At 38.1% G+C, this 17,519-nt stretch overlaps 2 protein-coding genes across 2 annotated transcripts in view; one reads left to right on the top strand and one right to left on the bottom strand.

Annotated features, from left to right (window-relative positions):
• Positions 1-17,519, top strand: part of ZNF208 (zinc finger protein 208) — a 225,038-nt gene that overhangs the window by 117,790 nt on the left and 89,729 nt on the right. The window lies entirely within an intron of this gene.
• Positions 1-17,519, bottom strand: part of ZNF257 (zinc finger protein 257) — a 34,624-nt gene that overhangs the window by 12,226 nt on the left and 4,879 nt on the right. Inside the window, 2 exon segments of the mRNA XM_009435160.5 lie at positions 4,007-4,102; positions 4,634-4,760. Coding sequence (XP_009433435.4) covers positions 4,007-4,102; positions 4,634-4,760 — 223 coding nt within the window.

Here is a 17,519-nt window from a genome sequence, read left to right as displayed (position 1 = left end):
TATGTCACCTGAAATAAGCCAGTAACAAAATAATGAATACTATATAATTCCACTAATATGAGATATTTTAAGTCGTCACACTCATAAAAACAGAAAGAGAAACGGTGTTTGTCGAGGGCTGGAGAGAGGGTAAAATGGGTTGTTGTTATTTAATGGGTATTGAGTTTTAGTTTTACAAGACGGAAAATTTCTGGAAGTCTCTTGTATAACAATGTGAATGTACTTAACATGCCTGAAATGTATACCATTTTTTTGAAACAGGATCTTACTCTGTCACCCAAGCTGGATTGCAGTGGCACAACTATGGCTCACTGCAGCCTCAAACTCCCAGGCTCAAGTAATCCTCCCCACTCAATCTCCCAAACAGCTAGGACCACAGGTGCATACCACCATGCCTGGCTATTAAAACATTTTTTGTGTGTGGAGAGAGGGGGACTTTATATGCTGCCCAGGCTGGTCTCAACATTCTGGGCTCAAGCAATCCTTCTGTCTTGGTCTCCCAAAATCCTGGTATTATAGATGTGAGCCACCACCATGCCTAGGCCTGAAATGTACACTTAAACAGATTAAAGATGGTAAATTTTAGGACAGGCGCAGTGGCTCATACCTATAATCCCAGCATATTGGGAGGCCAAGGCAGGCGGATCATGAGGTCAGGTGATCGAGACCATCCTGGCTAACACGGTGAAACCCTGACTCTACTAAAAATACCAAAAATTAGCCGGGCATGGTGGCGGGCGCCTGTAGTCCCAGCTACTCGGGAGGCTGAGGCAGGAGAATGGCGTGAACCCGGGAGGCGGAGGTTGCAGTGAGCCGAAATCATGCCACTGCACTCCAGCCTGGGCGACAGAGCGAGACTCCATCTCAAAAAAAAAAAGAAACCTACATTGAAAAAAACACACTAACATGGAACTGCAAAACAATAATAAGTAAAATGTTTACTTATATAATCTGGTATGCAACACTGATGTACCATTAAAAAAAATTGTCTAGATAACTACAGTATTTGACTGTAACTGTGTACTCATGGAAGGCAGGTATTTCGAATCATTGACAGGCACTGTGTGGCAGTAAAATTTTAGAGAAAATGCAGAATAATCATAAACAGAAGATTTTAATGAGAAACATTTAATAAATAAGCATTTAAAATAAACTAGAGATAATTTTTATGTTTTAATTGTATGCTATTCTTTCACAAAATGAAACTGCTGTAATCCAACTTTAGAAGCAAGGAATAGCCTTACATTGCTAAAATATATATGTAAGTAATATATGTATTTATTATTATTTATTTTGTATATATAATTTAATATATATATAGCAGAATATGGTTGGAGTCTATTATATAAAACAAATACGAATAAATTATGTTATTGTTTAGATACAGGCTAGAGAAAATGGGTGAAAATATATAATTCCTTTTTGCCTGTAGCAAACTTAAATTTGTAAGTAACTATATTAGTAAATATGGAATGCCTACTAATTACCTAATTTACTTCAAACATAACATGTAAATTCTAGCTTATTGCTCCTAAATGTCTGAATCTAAAATTACAGGCACATTTGAAATAGAAATTAGAAATTAAAAACTTATAGAAAGGGTGACATTAATAAGATAGAGAAATAAAAGGTGCCCTATTTGTCTATTCCTCCACAGCAAGAAAATTTGTTGGCCATCCCTGACAAAAATACCTTTATGAGAGTACCAGGCCTCATGGCTCAAACCTGTAATGACAGCTACATGGTATATTAAGGTTGGAGAATTGGTTCAGGCCAAGATTTCAAGACCAGCCTGGGTTATGTAGCAAGACCCCATCTCCAAAATAAGTGCCTTTAAGAGATCTTTAAAGTCCAGGGATGAAGTTGTGAAATTCTGCTAAAGCCAAAGATTGAGGGGTGTTCTCTTCAGAAAGCAGGCTCTCATTTCGGTGGCAAACTACAGGACCCCTGGTCTTGGCTACAGGACAGGAAATGGCCAACCCTACTTGGTCCCACTGAGAATTCTGAATTTACTCTGTAATTATTTCAAAATCCTTTCAGCCGCAGTCTGGGAAAGGTTCTGTCCTTTCACAGGCCTGGAGGAAGACACCCGTTTATAGCCATGCAGGCAGGCCTGCAGACCCTGGCTTTTAATGTGGTGCCTGAAGCAGTTCAAAGTCTCAGTTCCAGCTTCCTGGGCCACAGTTTATGGCCAGTTCTCTTTACCTAGAAACCAACACAGTGTGACCCGAGGAAATCCTCTGTGGTACTCAGCAAAAGCCATACTCATTTACATCCCGATTTAAGGTACATTATATACAGACCCTACTGCAAAAACCTGCCCTAGTGTCTGCCCTACAGAGCAAAGTCTTGAAGGATATCCAATCTGTCCAAAAATAATATGGGAATTACAACTATCCAAGCCCCTTGTAACAAGCCAACTAAAGGTGGACCCTAGTGCAGACCCAGCAATCTTGTGACCAAGCTACAACACCTCTCCATCACAAACCCAGAGGGAATCCCATCACCCTGGGGGCCCAATGGAAGAAGATCTTTACCTCCTGAAACTAGTTTATAGAAACTTGAAGAGGTGTTTGCTCCTTCAAATTCACAGACACCAAATGCAAAATTATATTGTGCACCTTGTCAATGCTTCTATTTTAACATAGCACTGAAGTATATGGCAGAATAATTAGTCAAAACAGTTTTCAAAAAGCCATTGAAACTGAAGACAAATAAGTAAAAATTTGCTGTTTGTAGATTACATCTTATATATAGAAAACCATAAGCAGTGACTTAAAACCTAAGTTAATAAATAAACTCCGTAAATTAGCAAAATATAAAATTAAAATACAAGTTATGGTTCCATACACTTAAAACAAACTATCTGGTAAAATAGACAAAAAAAAATCTTATTTACAATAGCATTAAAATAATAAATTTCTGGCCAGGCGCGGTGCTCATGCCTGTAAACCCAACACTTTGGGAGGCTGACAAGGGCGGATCATCTGAGGTCAGGAGTTCGAGACCAGCCTGGCCAACATGGTGAAACCCCATGTCTACTAAAAATACAAAAATTAGCCAGGCATGGTGGCGAGTGCCTGTAATCCCTGCTACTCGAAAGGCTGAGGCAGGAGAATTGCTTGAACTCGGGAGGCGGAGTTTACAGTGAGCTGAGACTGCACCATTGCACTTCAGTCTGGGCAAGAAGAGTGAAACTCCATCTCAAAAAACAAATAAATAAATAAATTTCTGAGAACAAATTTGACCAAGGAGATAAAAACTCTTTACACTGAAAGATATAAGATAGCTAGGAAAAGAAATAGAGAAGACAAAAATAAATTTTAAAATGTTTCTTGTCTATGAGTTGAAAGAATATAGATTCAATAAACATAGGTTCAATAAGCTTCCTGTAAAAATTCCAGTGGCAAGTTTTTTTCACAGTAATGGAAAATACAAGGCTAAAGATTACATGAAACTACAATAAACTTTGAATAGCCAAAGCAATCTTCAGGAAAAAAAAAAGCAGAATGACATCATATTTTATAATTCCAAACTATCTTTCAAAAATATACTAAAGAAAAAGGATGAAATGTGCAGAAAAATTAAAAAATTCAATGGAACAGAAACCACTACTCTATTCATGTCAGACACAATGCAAAAAGAGAACTTAAGACATAGCTTAACATAGAATTTTTGAAAATTATGCAGATATTTGTAAGCCCCTAAAAACAATGAAAAAGCAGTCAGACTGTGCAGTCTCTTATATGCCATGAGGACTTTGGCTCTCACTGTAAACTTTAAGGAAAATGACTGAAAGGAAAGTAGAATCTTTAGAGAATTTAAAAGCATAAGACAGAAATGTCCCTATGTGACAGCAAAGAAAAAAAAATGCAAACTCAGGCTTCCAGAAACTATATCCCTTGGAATACAGCTTCCGAAATGACATTTTAAGGACTTGCTTTCTCGTTGACCTTTGGATCTCTCATCTGTTTCATCTGTTGTACTGGCTTTCACTCTCACCTACCTGGGGGTTTGGCTACCATCTCATGTCTCTTCATATTACAGGGCTCTTTTCCTTGCTCCAGACAGGTGATCAGGTCTGGCTTAGAGACAGCAATACCTGTTTTTTAAAAATAAGTAACATGCATCTTGCTCATATTCTCCAATTACCAACTTAGTAATGTGCTCAATAAAGAGAATGTAATATAATATTCTAATACATTTATGCCAAAATACTAATTTATAACAGAAATTTCTAAATATTTAGAAAATACTGTATATTTGTAGATTCTTAATTCACTACTCAGTACTACTGAATTAAAAAATTGGTGGTAGCAATTAGATTTTAAGGCGTGGGCAACAATATTTTACACCACTAAATTTCTGGAATTACCACTATTCTAGAGTGAGGGATAGAGATCAGCTCAGCAATGTGGAAAGTTCAGTTCAAAGTGAAACCTCTTGAAGAAATTTTTTTTCTACACTGACAAATCCTTATGATTTTCTTGAAAACAGGGATATGAAACTCATTTATGCAAAGCATAATTATCAAAAATTACCAAATTACCAAAAAACATTCTACAAAAAAAACAAAAAACAAAAATAAAGCCTTTGGAGTATATTAGGAATTGAGTATTGAAGTTATCCTCACCCAGGAAGACCAGGTTTCTGTAGTTCTCTAACATCACATCCCTATATAAATTCTGCTGTGCAGTGTCCAGGCATTGCCACTCCTCCAGAGAGAATTCTACAGTCACATCCCTAATTGTCAGTGGTCCCTGAAAAACACACAAACACAGACACACATATATTTACCAAGTGGTCATGGACAGAATTTTTAATGTCACTCAAGGTGTAATTAGAGAGTAGAGAGAACAGGTTCTGCCTTATTGGAGTGACCAAAATTATCCAAGAAAATATTTTTTTAACACAGAAATATTCTCTAATGTATTCTCTGACTCTAAAAAACACACCCCCATACACATTTACCAAGCGGCCAGGGCAGAATTTTTAATGTGTCTCAAGGTCAAATGAGAGAGTAGAGAACTGGTTCTGACTTATAGAAAGTCTGTTTCTGAATTTTTTTTGTTTTGTTTTGAGTTTCTATATTTCTAACAAGTTCACCAGTAATGCCAATGTTTTTGGCCCAAGAATATTTTGTCAAACATCCACTAAGTAAAAGAGCCTGTGTTTTTCCTAGTATTGCTGGACTGTAAAAAGAAAAAGATGACAGTTTTTACTTGCCAAAGACAGATATATGCAAATAAAACCTAAGAAAGAGGGGCAGCTACCAGATAAAATGTGATGGTTTATGCACATCCGCTGCATAAAAATAATTTATAATGAAAAGAAAAATAACTAGCTTTCTAGTAAAAATATCTGTAGGAGACCTCCTTAACCAAGTGAATCATTAATGTTACTTGCACTAGGACAAATTTTTATGATGTGCTGATGCACAAAAGAAGGACACAGCATCACCACTGTGACATTTTCTCCCAGAAGTAAATTGTAGCCCGAATTCAACCATAAAGAACCATCAGTTTTATACCAAATTCAAGACACAGATATCTCTCATGTTCTGTAATTTTTAATAGTGATTTTAAGTAGTCTTTCTTTAGCACCCTAGAGAGCAAGTATTTCCTCATTTTTTTTCAGGACTTTCTGGGTAATAAATGCCATCCTCCTTAAATAAACACTTTCTTAATCCTGCTCTCTATAGAGTTAATGAAGAACACAGATGGAACCTCAACATTACAAGTTTTCCATCTTTTTTAAGAACCCCTTTCTTCTTCCAATAGGAATCTTGAGTATTCACAGCTTCCCAGCCACAAAGGGAACATTTTTAATACAGTAGATTATAAATCCATGAAGAAAATTCTGCGTGGCATAGAAGGAGCCATGATGTAGAAGGCTCTGGTATATGGGAAAAAACATATTTTTCAGAGACCCTTGACTATTATAAGAATTTTTAAAAGTAGTTAAAACAAACTCATTAGGGAGGAAAAACAAGTAGAGAAGTAAAGGTTTGCATGTAAAAATGCATGGCATTTCAGAAGGCAGAGTGGACACAGCTCTTGATATGAGACATGTTTAGTTGAAAAAAAAAAAGCCATTTTTTCCTCCTTCTCCTCTGGAATTCCTGCTCAGATGAAATTTTCTGCACAAATTACACCTGCATCTCGAGAATATGCCTTTAAAGGTGTCAGCACCACCCATTTACCTGCTACCACCACACCCACTGGCAGGACCAAGACCTGCAGAAACATTCCATCCATTTCTGTCCTTTATACTAGTAGAGATTCAGGAACAATGAGCTTCTCTATGAAAATAAAAATATAAGTTTCTTCTTTTCTGTCCTCAGATGCCCTCCTCTGCCACAGACACCAGCAATTTCTGCTACAGTAATGGTAATATGGGCCACACTGCCTTGTCTCTCCCAAACCCAAACAGAACATGCCCTGTGACCACCCTTTAGTGCAAAGGTTTCTACCTTAACTCTCATGAATGCCTTGAACACTTCATTGTTGATTCTGGCCTCACATTGGAATTATACGAGGTACATAACCAAAACAACATGTATGTTTCCACCTAAAACAATAAACAAAACCTGTAGGAAAAGCTGAAGTAAGGATTTTTCTGCAAATTGGCCATGTAATCCTAATTAGAGGTCTGGGCTTATAACCACTTAGCTAAGCATTTAATCTCAAGCTTTAATGAGCTTACAAATCACTTAGTAATTTTGGGCCCACTCTATGTAACGTGATGCTGCAGGTTTGAAAAGGGTCCAAAATGAATGTTTTAAACAAGTCCCCTGTCAATGTTGATGTTGCTCCCCCGGGCTCATGCTCAGCATTAGTTAGAGAAAGCAGGCACAGCACAGAGTCCCTTACACTCAGCACTCTTGTCACAACACAAATACTTCTAGGGCAAATGAAGACAACCACTCTCCATCCTAAAGTATCATATTCTTTGCTGGCTCTGTAGAGTATACAGAGGAAACAGAAAACAGCCATGTCTGAATAAGTCTGCGTTTAAATAACATGTACAAGTGTACTGATGGAATGTTTATTAAACATTGTGCTCTATGTGCGCAAGAGGATGTTACGGAGCACTGTGCTGGGAATAACACATTATGTGACTTAATCTTCATAACACCCTTGGGAATTGGTACTAAGTGTTTAATAATTCCCAGGATTTAGATAAAGGGCACAGCATTTTAATTTTTATAGTTTCTGTCATTAATTTTTTATAAAATGTATAGAATAAAGCTAAATAGATGAGAGGGATAAAGGAAAAATTTAATGTAGTTTAGAGGAATTTTTATTGTGTTTATATTTAATTTTTTGTGACTTGTGAAGCAACTACTGATTTGTAAGATTAGAAAACAAGTTGCTAAATGGAATGTGTCTGCAAGCACTGGTTTTAATAAAAAATTTTAAAAGACCCTAAAATACATACTTTATTATTCCCATTTATCTGCTTTTGGATTTCAGAAAATTGTGAGCACCACTTCTAGAAAGACAGCAGGCTTCACCAACCAAAACTCTGATCTTATTAAATCAGTTATCTGAGGCAAGACTCCAGGGTGGGGACAGGACTAAATAAAGCCCCCAAGTAGGAACTGAACAGAACTGGAGCAGGGAGTGGAGCCTATGTAGAATTTGTTCTCTGTGCCACTGGGGTACTTCCAGTTCTGTTTCCTAAGCTTACCTAAGAAAAACTTAAATCCCAGAGTTCATGTAACTTTAATCTTTTTTAGCTACTGCCCTGTCAATTTCATAATATATACTAATAATCCATTTAAACAAATATCTTAAGGATATCTAGAATAATTTTATTAGAAGATAAATAAGTATTCTTAGCAAAATAAAAGATAAAAATAATAACAATTCTTCTGTCCATAAACATCCCTTCAGGTGATGACATCAGAAGTCACAACAATATTGTTTTTTTGTTTTTAAGATGGAGTCTTGCCCTGATGTCCAGGCTGGAATGCAATCACTCAATCACTCAATCTTGGCTCCCTGCAACCTCCGCCTCCTGGGTTCAGGCGATTCTCCTGCTTCAGCCTCCCAAGTAGCTGGGATTACAGGCGCCCACCACCACGCCCAGCTAATTTTTTATTTTTTTTAGTAGAGATGGGGTTTCACCATGTTGGCCAGGCTGGTCTCGAACTCCTGACCTCGTGATCCACCCACCTCGGCCTCCCAAAGTGCTGGGATTACAGGGGTAAGCCACCACGCCCAGCCTAATATTGTTTATTTTTTATTTGGGTTACTTATGGCCCAAATAAACCCCAAGTTTCTTTGCACAAATCTATTTATTATATCAACCATATGATGCTTAATTCATCGTTTATCCAGTTGCTAGTCTGGACTAAAAGTTCATGGATGGTAGGGACCATGACTGCTACATCTATTATTCTAATGGCCATATGAGATGGAAGCATTTAGTTTATCTGTTCGAATCTCCAGAACTTCTTTTCCTCCCAAGTACCAGCAATCTGAAGAAACTGTCATCTGGGTACCAACCAAAGACATCTCTTGAATGAGGGAAGGATGACCCATTTCTCTTACACTGAGACAGAAGCAGAGTTAACCACTCTTGTCGGCCTGACAATTCTGCTCCGGAAATCCTCAAATGTCTCAAAGACACCTAGGTGATTCTGAGAGGATTCCCAGTGACCGTGTGCTGACGGCCCAATTGTAAGCCAGACAGAAGAGATTTAGGCTGATTCTAAATAGAAAATGGAACTGCCCTGGTAAAGCTCCAGAACCTGGATCACCTGTCCTGATTTGCTAGCTTTTGGGTAAGAGGAAGGACAAAAATGTTCTACTCCAGTATCACATTTTAGGAGTAGGTATAGTTGCACTCATGGCTCTGGATACTTTGTAGCCTTGATCTCTCACTCCTAAGATGCTGCTATCAGATTCTATTTACACCAGGATCCTCTCATGTAACTGCAGCAGGTCACTGGACAAGACTTGAAAAGCTCAAAGAGCCACACTATCAAAGGGGGGCTTTAAGATGTCTATGTTGACATCTCACAATGCAGAAATTCCTCCTGTTGGTTTTCATTACCTTCTTAATCTAAAACGTGGCCCTGTCTTGTGAATCTCAGGCAGAGGTCAGCTCTTATGTGCAGATTCTTGGTCAGATCAAACTGGCTCTGCATTCTTAGGTGTTACAGCAAGTGGAGTACAATCAAAGAGAGATGTTCTCCTAGAGGCTGTTCTAGCACATCCTAAGTAATATGTCTGCCTAAAAAGAAAAACCCGAGGCAACACGGATATAAGTAGACAGTTTATTCGTTCCACCTTTGAGGACTGTAACCTGGGAGCAAAGATTCAAGTTGCCTGGAATCTACACTTTGATTATCAGCAGTTACAAGTGGATTTGTAAAGGCAAAAAAAAAAAAAGGGACAGAGAGTGGGATGGTACAAAAATGTTTGTTAGTAACAAACGATTTTGGGAGTGAGAGATCAAGGCAACAAAGTGTCTAGAGTCATAACCACAACTATACCTACCTTTCTTATTTATTTATAGAAATAACATTGACTATTGATTGGATATACATCAGTAAGGTTTACAGCTTAAGTTATAGTGTTCAGTGTCACATTATTAGTTAAATTGATGCTACGTGTGGCAATTGTGAATGGTTTCAGGAGATGAATACATAGCTCAAGGGGGGGGGAAGACATAATTGTGTTCTCATTTATTTTTTATTTTTTATTTTTTTTGAGATAGAGTCTCGCTCTGTCGCCCAGGCTGGAGTGCAGTGGCGCGATCTCGGGTCACTGCAACCTTCACCTCCCAGGTTCAAGCAATTCTCTGCCTCAGCATCCCAAGTAGCTGGGATTACAGGCGCCCACCACCATGCCCAGCTAATTTTTGTATTTTTAGCAGAGACAGGGTTTCACCATGTTGGCCAGGCTGGTCTTGAACTCCTGACCTCGTGATCCACCTGCCTCAGCCTCCCAAAGTGCTGGGATTACAGGTGTGAGCCACTGCACCCAACCTGAGCTCTCATTTTAATGTCTCTCTGTGTTTGACAACTAAAAGGACTTGTATTCCTCAGATAAACGTTTTTTTTTGTTTTCCAAATCTTAAGACCTACATTCAGAATTTGGAGCTGCAGATTTAGGCTCTCGATGGGTGGAGTAGCAGCAGGTGTTACCTGAATATTTGTGGACATTTTAGCAAGAGGAGATACAAGAAAGTGGAGATTCTCATGTCTACGTGTCTACTCAGTGCGCACATATTACTCTGATTGGGTTTCTGAGCTCCATGTTCTATGAATCAGTTTCAGGTCTGAAGATAGAAGAGTCAACGAAAGAGGTAAAATGTTGATTGCTGCCCTGTGAAGTTTGTAGAAATCTGGTCTAGCTTCTCTAGAAGTGACTGTAGTGGGCTATAGATACCAAATAGGCAGATACACAATTCTTCCTGCATATTTAGGAGACAGCACATACTGTGTAGCATAATTGTGAGGTGACTGGAAGCCTGAGAGGGAAAGTCCCCTCTAGAGTAAAGCTTGGCTGGCACCTTATGTGTTTATATCATGTCTGGTAATTCTAGACAGTGTTTGGAATATATAACGAAAAGAAAAACTTTCTACAGCCCCAGAGAAACACAATGATAAAACAGAAAGAAAACTGTTTTATTACACAATTAACCTAGAATGTGAAGTGCATCATGGTCAATCTGCTCAAAGACTGCAAAGACAGAAAGATGTTCATCATAATTAGTCCATAAGCAGAAAAATTTACAACACCATGCCATACATAATTCATTCTAAATTCACTTGATAATTGAAAAGGCCTTCCATATATGCTACATGGTTATATTCAATGCCAAAATAAACCTTATCACATCTTCATGACAAGAGGCAGTTTTGCCACTTAAGCCTGGTGCCTGCTGAAGGTAGGCTCTCACTCTTCTACAAAAATGGTTGATTAGGATGCTATCATTTTGGCTATTTACATTTTTAAATAATGGCTCTCTACTCCCTGAGACTGGGTTAGAGCACTCCTGCTTGCCCTCCCCTGGTCACCAGTGTCCTCTCTTGACTCCTACCATCTGCCACCGAGGCACAGCCCACAGCACAGGGCTCACAGCTGGCAGCTCACATCTTATGTGAACCCGAACTGCCACAGTAGCACTCCAGTGCCACATCAGAGAGTGAAGCCTGAGCTGCAGGAGGAGAGCCTGCAGGCCTCCTGGGTAGAACTGCACCTTCACAATAAAGGGAATGGAAGAAGTGTTTCAGCCTCAGTGCCAATTTATAATGGTGACATGAAAAAATACTGCTGGATTTGCAGTATGAGTCTGGGTAGAGATCACTCCAAGAGTCATCCCTGTGACAGCCTACCTCATTCAAAGACACCACGGGATACGCATAAGGCTTCTAAAACAGACACCCAAAGCATTTGAGAGAAAAACAGCTCTCAAATGAGCAAGATTTTATTGAGAGAAATAAAGAAGTTAAAAGCATCTTAAGAAAAACTCACATTAGCCATAAGATTTATCGAAATAGCCAGAAAATATTCCCCTGAAAAGAATTTCTCTCTAAGCATCCAGAGTGCACAGCTACTCTCAGCATGAGAAACATGAGCATTATAAAGAAAGTGTGCATATTTTCAGCATAATTTCATAAGGTTTCTCTTTCATCTCTGCTGCTCTCTCATCTCCTAGCCATTGAATGGGGGATCTATGTTGAAATACATCTGACAACTTCCACCAGCACTTTTTGATGAAGAATTGGAATCCCTCTCTGTTCATATAGTAGAATATATTTGAGCTTGTAACATAGTTAACTAAAGAGCTATTACAGTTTTTGGATGGCCATGTCACCTATGTTTGTCCTGTAATAGCAGCATTCCAAGTTAGTGAAATACAAGACACTAAAATTATGCTTACCTAGAGTTATCCCTATTAGATAGATTAATAAGCATTTCAGACTAATATCTACTGTAACAATTTTGTAGTAAATTTTTTGAACATTAGATATAAATATCTAAGTATATATAATTTTAATGTACTAGTCATAATAAATGTAAAATTTTTAAAAAATGTCTGTAATCGCTGGGCACCATGGTTCATGCCTGTAATCCCAGCACTTTGGAAGGCCGAGATGGGTGGATCACCTGAGGTCGGGAGTTCGAGACCAGCCTGACCAACATGGTGAAATCCCATCTCTACTAAAAATACAAAAATTCACTGTGCATGATGGTGGGTGCTTGTAATCCCAGCTACTTGAAAGGCTGAGGCAGGAGAATCACTTGAACCTGGGAAGCAGAGGTTGTGGTGAGCTGAGATCATGCCATTGCATTCCAGCCTGGGCAACAAGAGTGAAACTCCATTGACAAAACAAAACAAAACAAAAAAAGTCTGTTATCATAATTCAGTTAAAACACTTTATATTTCAAAAGTATAAATAACAATATTAAAAGGCCCTCTGATTCATTGAAAGTAAATTTTGTGGCCTTATATTCATACTATTGTAGAAAATACTTTTTTTTTTTTTTTTTTTTTGAGGCGGAGTCTCGTTCTTTCGCCCAGGCTGGAGTGCAATGGCGTGGTCTGGGCTCACCGCAACCTCTGCTTCCTGGGTTCAAGCGATTCTCCTGCCTCAGCCTCCGGAATAGCTGGGACTATAGGCGCGTGCCACCACACCCGGCTAATTTTTGTATTTTTAGTAGAAACGGGGTTTCGCCATGTTGGCCAGGCTGGTCTCCAACTCCTGACCTCGTGATCTGCCCACCTCGGCCTCCCAAAGTGCTGGAATTACAGGTGTGAGCCACCATGCCTGGCTGAAAATACTTTTTAAAGTATATAAACGCAGGTTGCCTACAAACACTACACATAACTATGCTAATTGTTCTGAAGTAATAAACGGAAACCAAAGTACAACTAAAGACTTCACTGTTCAGTTTATATACTGAACTGCTTTCTTTTGCAGTGTGAGTACTTCAGCCTGAAAATATTAGATAATCACCTTGGACAATCAGTTTTCTGTTTAAAAAAACTACTCAGTATCTTTTAGTCTTTATCATTCTGTATGGCTAAATTTAATCCTATTTTTGTGCTCCACTTTTGCGTGTTTTTAAAATGAGCTTTGATATAAACAAAACTGTCGACTTTAAAAGACTAAAAATGAAAGGAAAACACTTTGCCAAAGCAAAAACAATGAATCTGAAGTCCTAGCTAATGACAACCTTGAGTAAAAAATAATGACAAAAGGTTTACTTAGCTGTTAATATAATTTATGTATATTTCAAAATAACAAAGATAAATGTACATATCATCTTAAATGCTTTAAGATGCTAAGTGCTTATTTCAAGGTAGAAGAATAAAGCTTTTCATTTCTAATTTATATTTTTTTCTACAACAGCCAGGTTTTCTGGACGTGTTCTTGAATTCTTGGACATCTGAATTTCAGCAGACATTGGATTCAGGCATCTAAGGGGCAGCCTTGGGCACACTTTGTGCACTTGAAATAATGCTTATGGGGAAAAAAGCAGAAGAGAGAAATGTGTTATAAAAATTCCATGGGTACACATGAATAAAGCAAGTTCTTAGAGACCTATGAAGAGACTTTAATTCTGACACAACAGTAGGAGACTACAACAACCCACAGAAACTATTAGACAGATCCTTGAGACAGAAAATAAACAAAGATAACAGTATGTAAACTTGACACTTGACGAAATAGTCCTAATAGATATCTACAGAACTCTATGTAAAAACAACATAATATACATTATTCTAATCACCATGTGAAACAAACTCTAACATTTACCACACAATTAGAAATAAAACAATACTCAGCAAATACAAAAATCCCTACATTATACCAACCACACATGGAGACAACAGATTGTTGAAAATATAATTCAACTACAAAGAAAACCACTTGAAAACATACAATTATATGAAAATTAAACAACCCACATTTAAATGACTTTTGGGCAAATAATGAAATTAAGACAGAAATCAAGAAGTTGTTTGAAACAACTGAGAATAAAGATACAGCATACCAGAACTGCTGCAACACAGCTAAGGCAGTGGTAAGAAGGAAATTTATAACACTAAATGCTCACATCGAAATGTTAGAAAGATCTTAATTTAGTGACCTAATATCACAAAATAAAGTATGAGAAGCAAGAGCAAACCAATTCTAAGCTAGCAGAACGCAAAAAATAACCAAAAGCAGCTCTGAACTGAAGGAGACTTAGACATGTAAAACTATACAAAAGATCAAGAAATCCAGGAGTTAAATCTTTGAAAAAAAATTGATAAGATATACTACTGGCTAGATTAATGAAGAAACAAGAGCCAAATAAACACAATTAGAAATGACAAAGGGACATTATTACTGACCCCACAAAAATACAAATAACTACTGAAGTCTACTATGCACATCTCTATGCACACAAACAAGAAAATCTAATAGTAATAAATAAAGTCCTGGACCAATACATCCTGCCAAGACTGAACACAAATATATCCTGCCAAGACTCCACACAAAAGAAAACGAAGCCCTGAATAGACAAATAACAAGCTCCAAAATTGGATTAGTAATATATAGCCTACCATCCAAAAAGTTCTGAGGACCAGAGAAATTTGCAGCTGAAATCTGTAAGATGAACAAAGAGCTAGTACCATTTCTGCTAAAAGTATTCCAAAAAAAATGAGAAGGAAATCTTCCCCAACTCATTATATTAGAACAGAATCATTCTGATACTAAAACCCAGCAAAGATAAAATGGAAAAAGAAAACTTCAGGTAAGCCGGGTGCAGTGGCTGGCCAGGAGTGGAGGCTCACACCTGTAATCTCAGCTCTTTGGAGGCCAAGGCGGGCAGCTCACCTGAGGTCGGGAGTTCAAGACCAGCCTGACCAACATGGAGAAACCCCATCTCTACTAAAAATACAAAATTATCCGGGTGTGGTGGCACATGCCTGTAATCCCAGCTACTTGAAAGGCTGAGGCAGGAGAATTGCTTGAACCCAGGAGGTGGAGGTTGTGGTAAGCCGAGATTGCGCCATTGTACTCCAGCCTGGGCAACAAGGAGGAAACTCTGTCTCAAAAAAAAAAAAAGAAAGAAAGAAAACTTCAGGCCAATATCCTTCACAAACATTGATGTAAAAATCCTTAGCAAGGCTGGGCGCAGTGGCTCACACCTGTAATCCCAGCACTTTGGGAGGCCGAGGCAGGTAGATCACAAGGTCAAGAGTTCAAGACCAGCCTGGTCAATTTGGTGAAACCCCGTCTCTACTAAAAATACAAAAAAAATTCGCCACTGCACTCCAGACTGGGCAACAGAGCGAGACTCCGTCTCAAAAAAAAAAAAAAAAAAAAAAAAAAGCAGGCGCAGTGATGGGTGCCTGCAATCCTAGCTACTCAGGAGGCTGAGTCAGGAGAATCACTTGAACCCAGGAGGCAGAGGTTGCAGTGAGGCAACACCATGCCACTGCACTCTAGCCTGGGCAGCAGAGCAAGCCTCTGTCTCAAAAAAAAAAAAAAATCCTTAGCAAAATACTGTGTAATCAAATCCAACAGCCAACAGCATATCAAAAAGCTAATCCACTATAATCAAGTAGGCTTTATCTCTGGGATGTAAGATTGGTTCATCATAAACAAATCAATGTGATTTATTACATAAACATAATGAAAGACAAAAACTGCAAGATTATCTCAATAGATGCAACAAAAAAAAAAAGCTTTCAACAAAATTTAACATCGTTTATGTTAAAAGCCCTCAACCAATTAGGCATTGAAGGTACATACTTCGAAATAATGAATTATTTATGACAGACCCACAGCCAACATACTGAATGGAATGGACACAAGCTGGAAGCATTTCTCTTTAAAAAATGGCACAAGACAAGAATGTCTTCTCTCACCACTCCTATTCAACATAGATTGGAAGTCCTAGCCACAGCAATCAGGTGAGAAAAAAAAAAAAAGCATCCAAATGGGAAGAGAGGTTGTCAAACGATCTTTGTGTGCAGACAACATGATTCTGTATCTAGAAAAGACTATAGTCGTGACAGAAAAGCTCTTTAAACTGACAAACAACTGCAGAAAAGTTTCAGGATACAAAATAAATGTACAAAAACCAGTAGCACCCATGTACATCAACAATATCTGAGCTAAAAGCCAAATCAAAAACAAAATCTCATTCACAACTGCCACAGAAAAATAATTATGTACAAATACAGCTAACCAGAGGGGTGAAAGATCTCTATGACAAAAATAAAAAACAAAACAAAACAAAAAAGCATTGCTTAAATAAGTCAGAGATGAAAAACAAATGGAAAATCATTTTATGCTCATGGATAGAAAAGATCAATATCATTAAAATGGGCATACTGCCCAAAGAAATCTACAGATCTAATACTATTCCTATCAAACTACCAAAAATATTCTTAACAGAACCAAAAGAATCCATTTTAAAATTCATATGGAACAAAAAAAAAAAAGAGCCCAAATAGCCAAGGCAATCCTACACAAAAGGAACAGAGCTAGAGGCCTTGTATTACCAAACTTTAAACCACAGGGCTACAGTAAAAAAAGCAGCATGGTACTGGTACAAAAACAGGCTCAGAGACCAAAACGACAGATTAAAGAGCCCCAAAATTTATTCCGCACACCTACAACCATCTGATCTTTGACAAAGCTGACAAGAGGAATTTGAGAAAAATTCCTTATTTAATAAATTTTGCTGGAATAACTAGCTAGCACTATGTAGAAGATTGAAACTAGACCCCTTTCTTACACCATATATAAAAATCAAGTCAAGATTGATTAGGCCAGGCACTGTGGCTCACGCCTATAATCCCAACCAAAGCCAAGGCGGGCAGATTGGCTGAGGTCAGGAGTTCGAGACCAGCCTGGCCAATATGGTGAAACTCCATCTCTACTAAAAATACAAAAATTAGCCGGGCGTGGTGGTGGGCACCTGTAATCCCAGCTATTCAGGAGGCTGAGGCAGGAGAATTGCTTGAACCTGGGAGGCGGAGGTTGCAGAGAGCCGAGATCATCCCACTGCACTCCAGTCTGATGACAGAGCAAGACTCCATCTCGGAAAAAAACAAAAAGAAAAAGTAGGCAAAAGACATCAACAGATACTTTTCAAAACAGACATACATGTGGTTAACAAGGATATAAAAAAATGCTCATCATTAATCATTAGAGAAATGCAAACAAAAACCACAATGAGCCATCATCTCACACAAATCTGAATGGATATTATACGAAAGTTAAAAAAAATCACAGATGCTGGTAAGGTTGTAAAAGGAATGCTTATACACTGCTGGTGGGAGTGTGAATTAGTTCAACCATTGTGAAAAGCAATGTAGTGATGTTTCATGTAAGTAAAAACAAATTTCCATTTGACCTAGCAACCTCTTAATTGAGTACATACCCAAAGAAATATAAATTATTCCATCATAACACATGCACATGCATGTTCATTGCAGCACTATTCACAATGGCAAAGACATGGAATCAACCTAAATGCCTATCCATGGTA

Source organism: Pan troglodytes, chromosome 20 (genome assembly GCF_028858775.2).
Source record: "Pan troglodytes isolate AG18354 chromosome 20, NHGRI_mPanTro3-v2.0_pri, whole genome shotgun sequence".
Classification (NCBI taxonomy): Eukaryota; Metazoa; Chordata; class Mammalia; order Primates; family Hominidae; genus Pan; species Pan troglodytes.
This window is presented reverse-complemented; position numbering and strand designations above follow the sequence as displayed.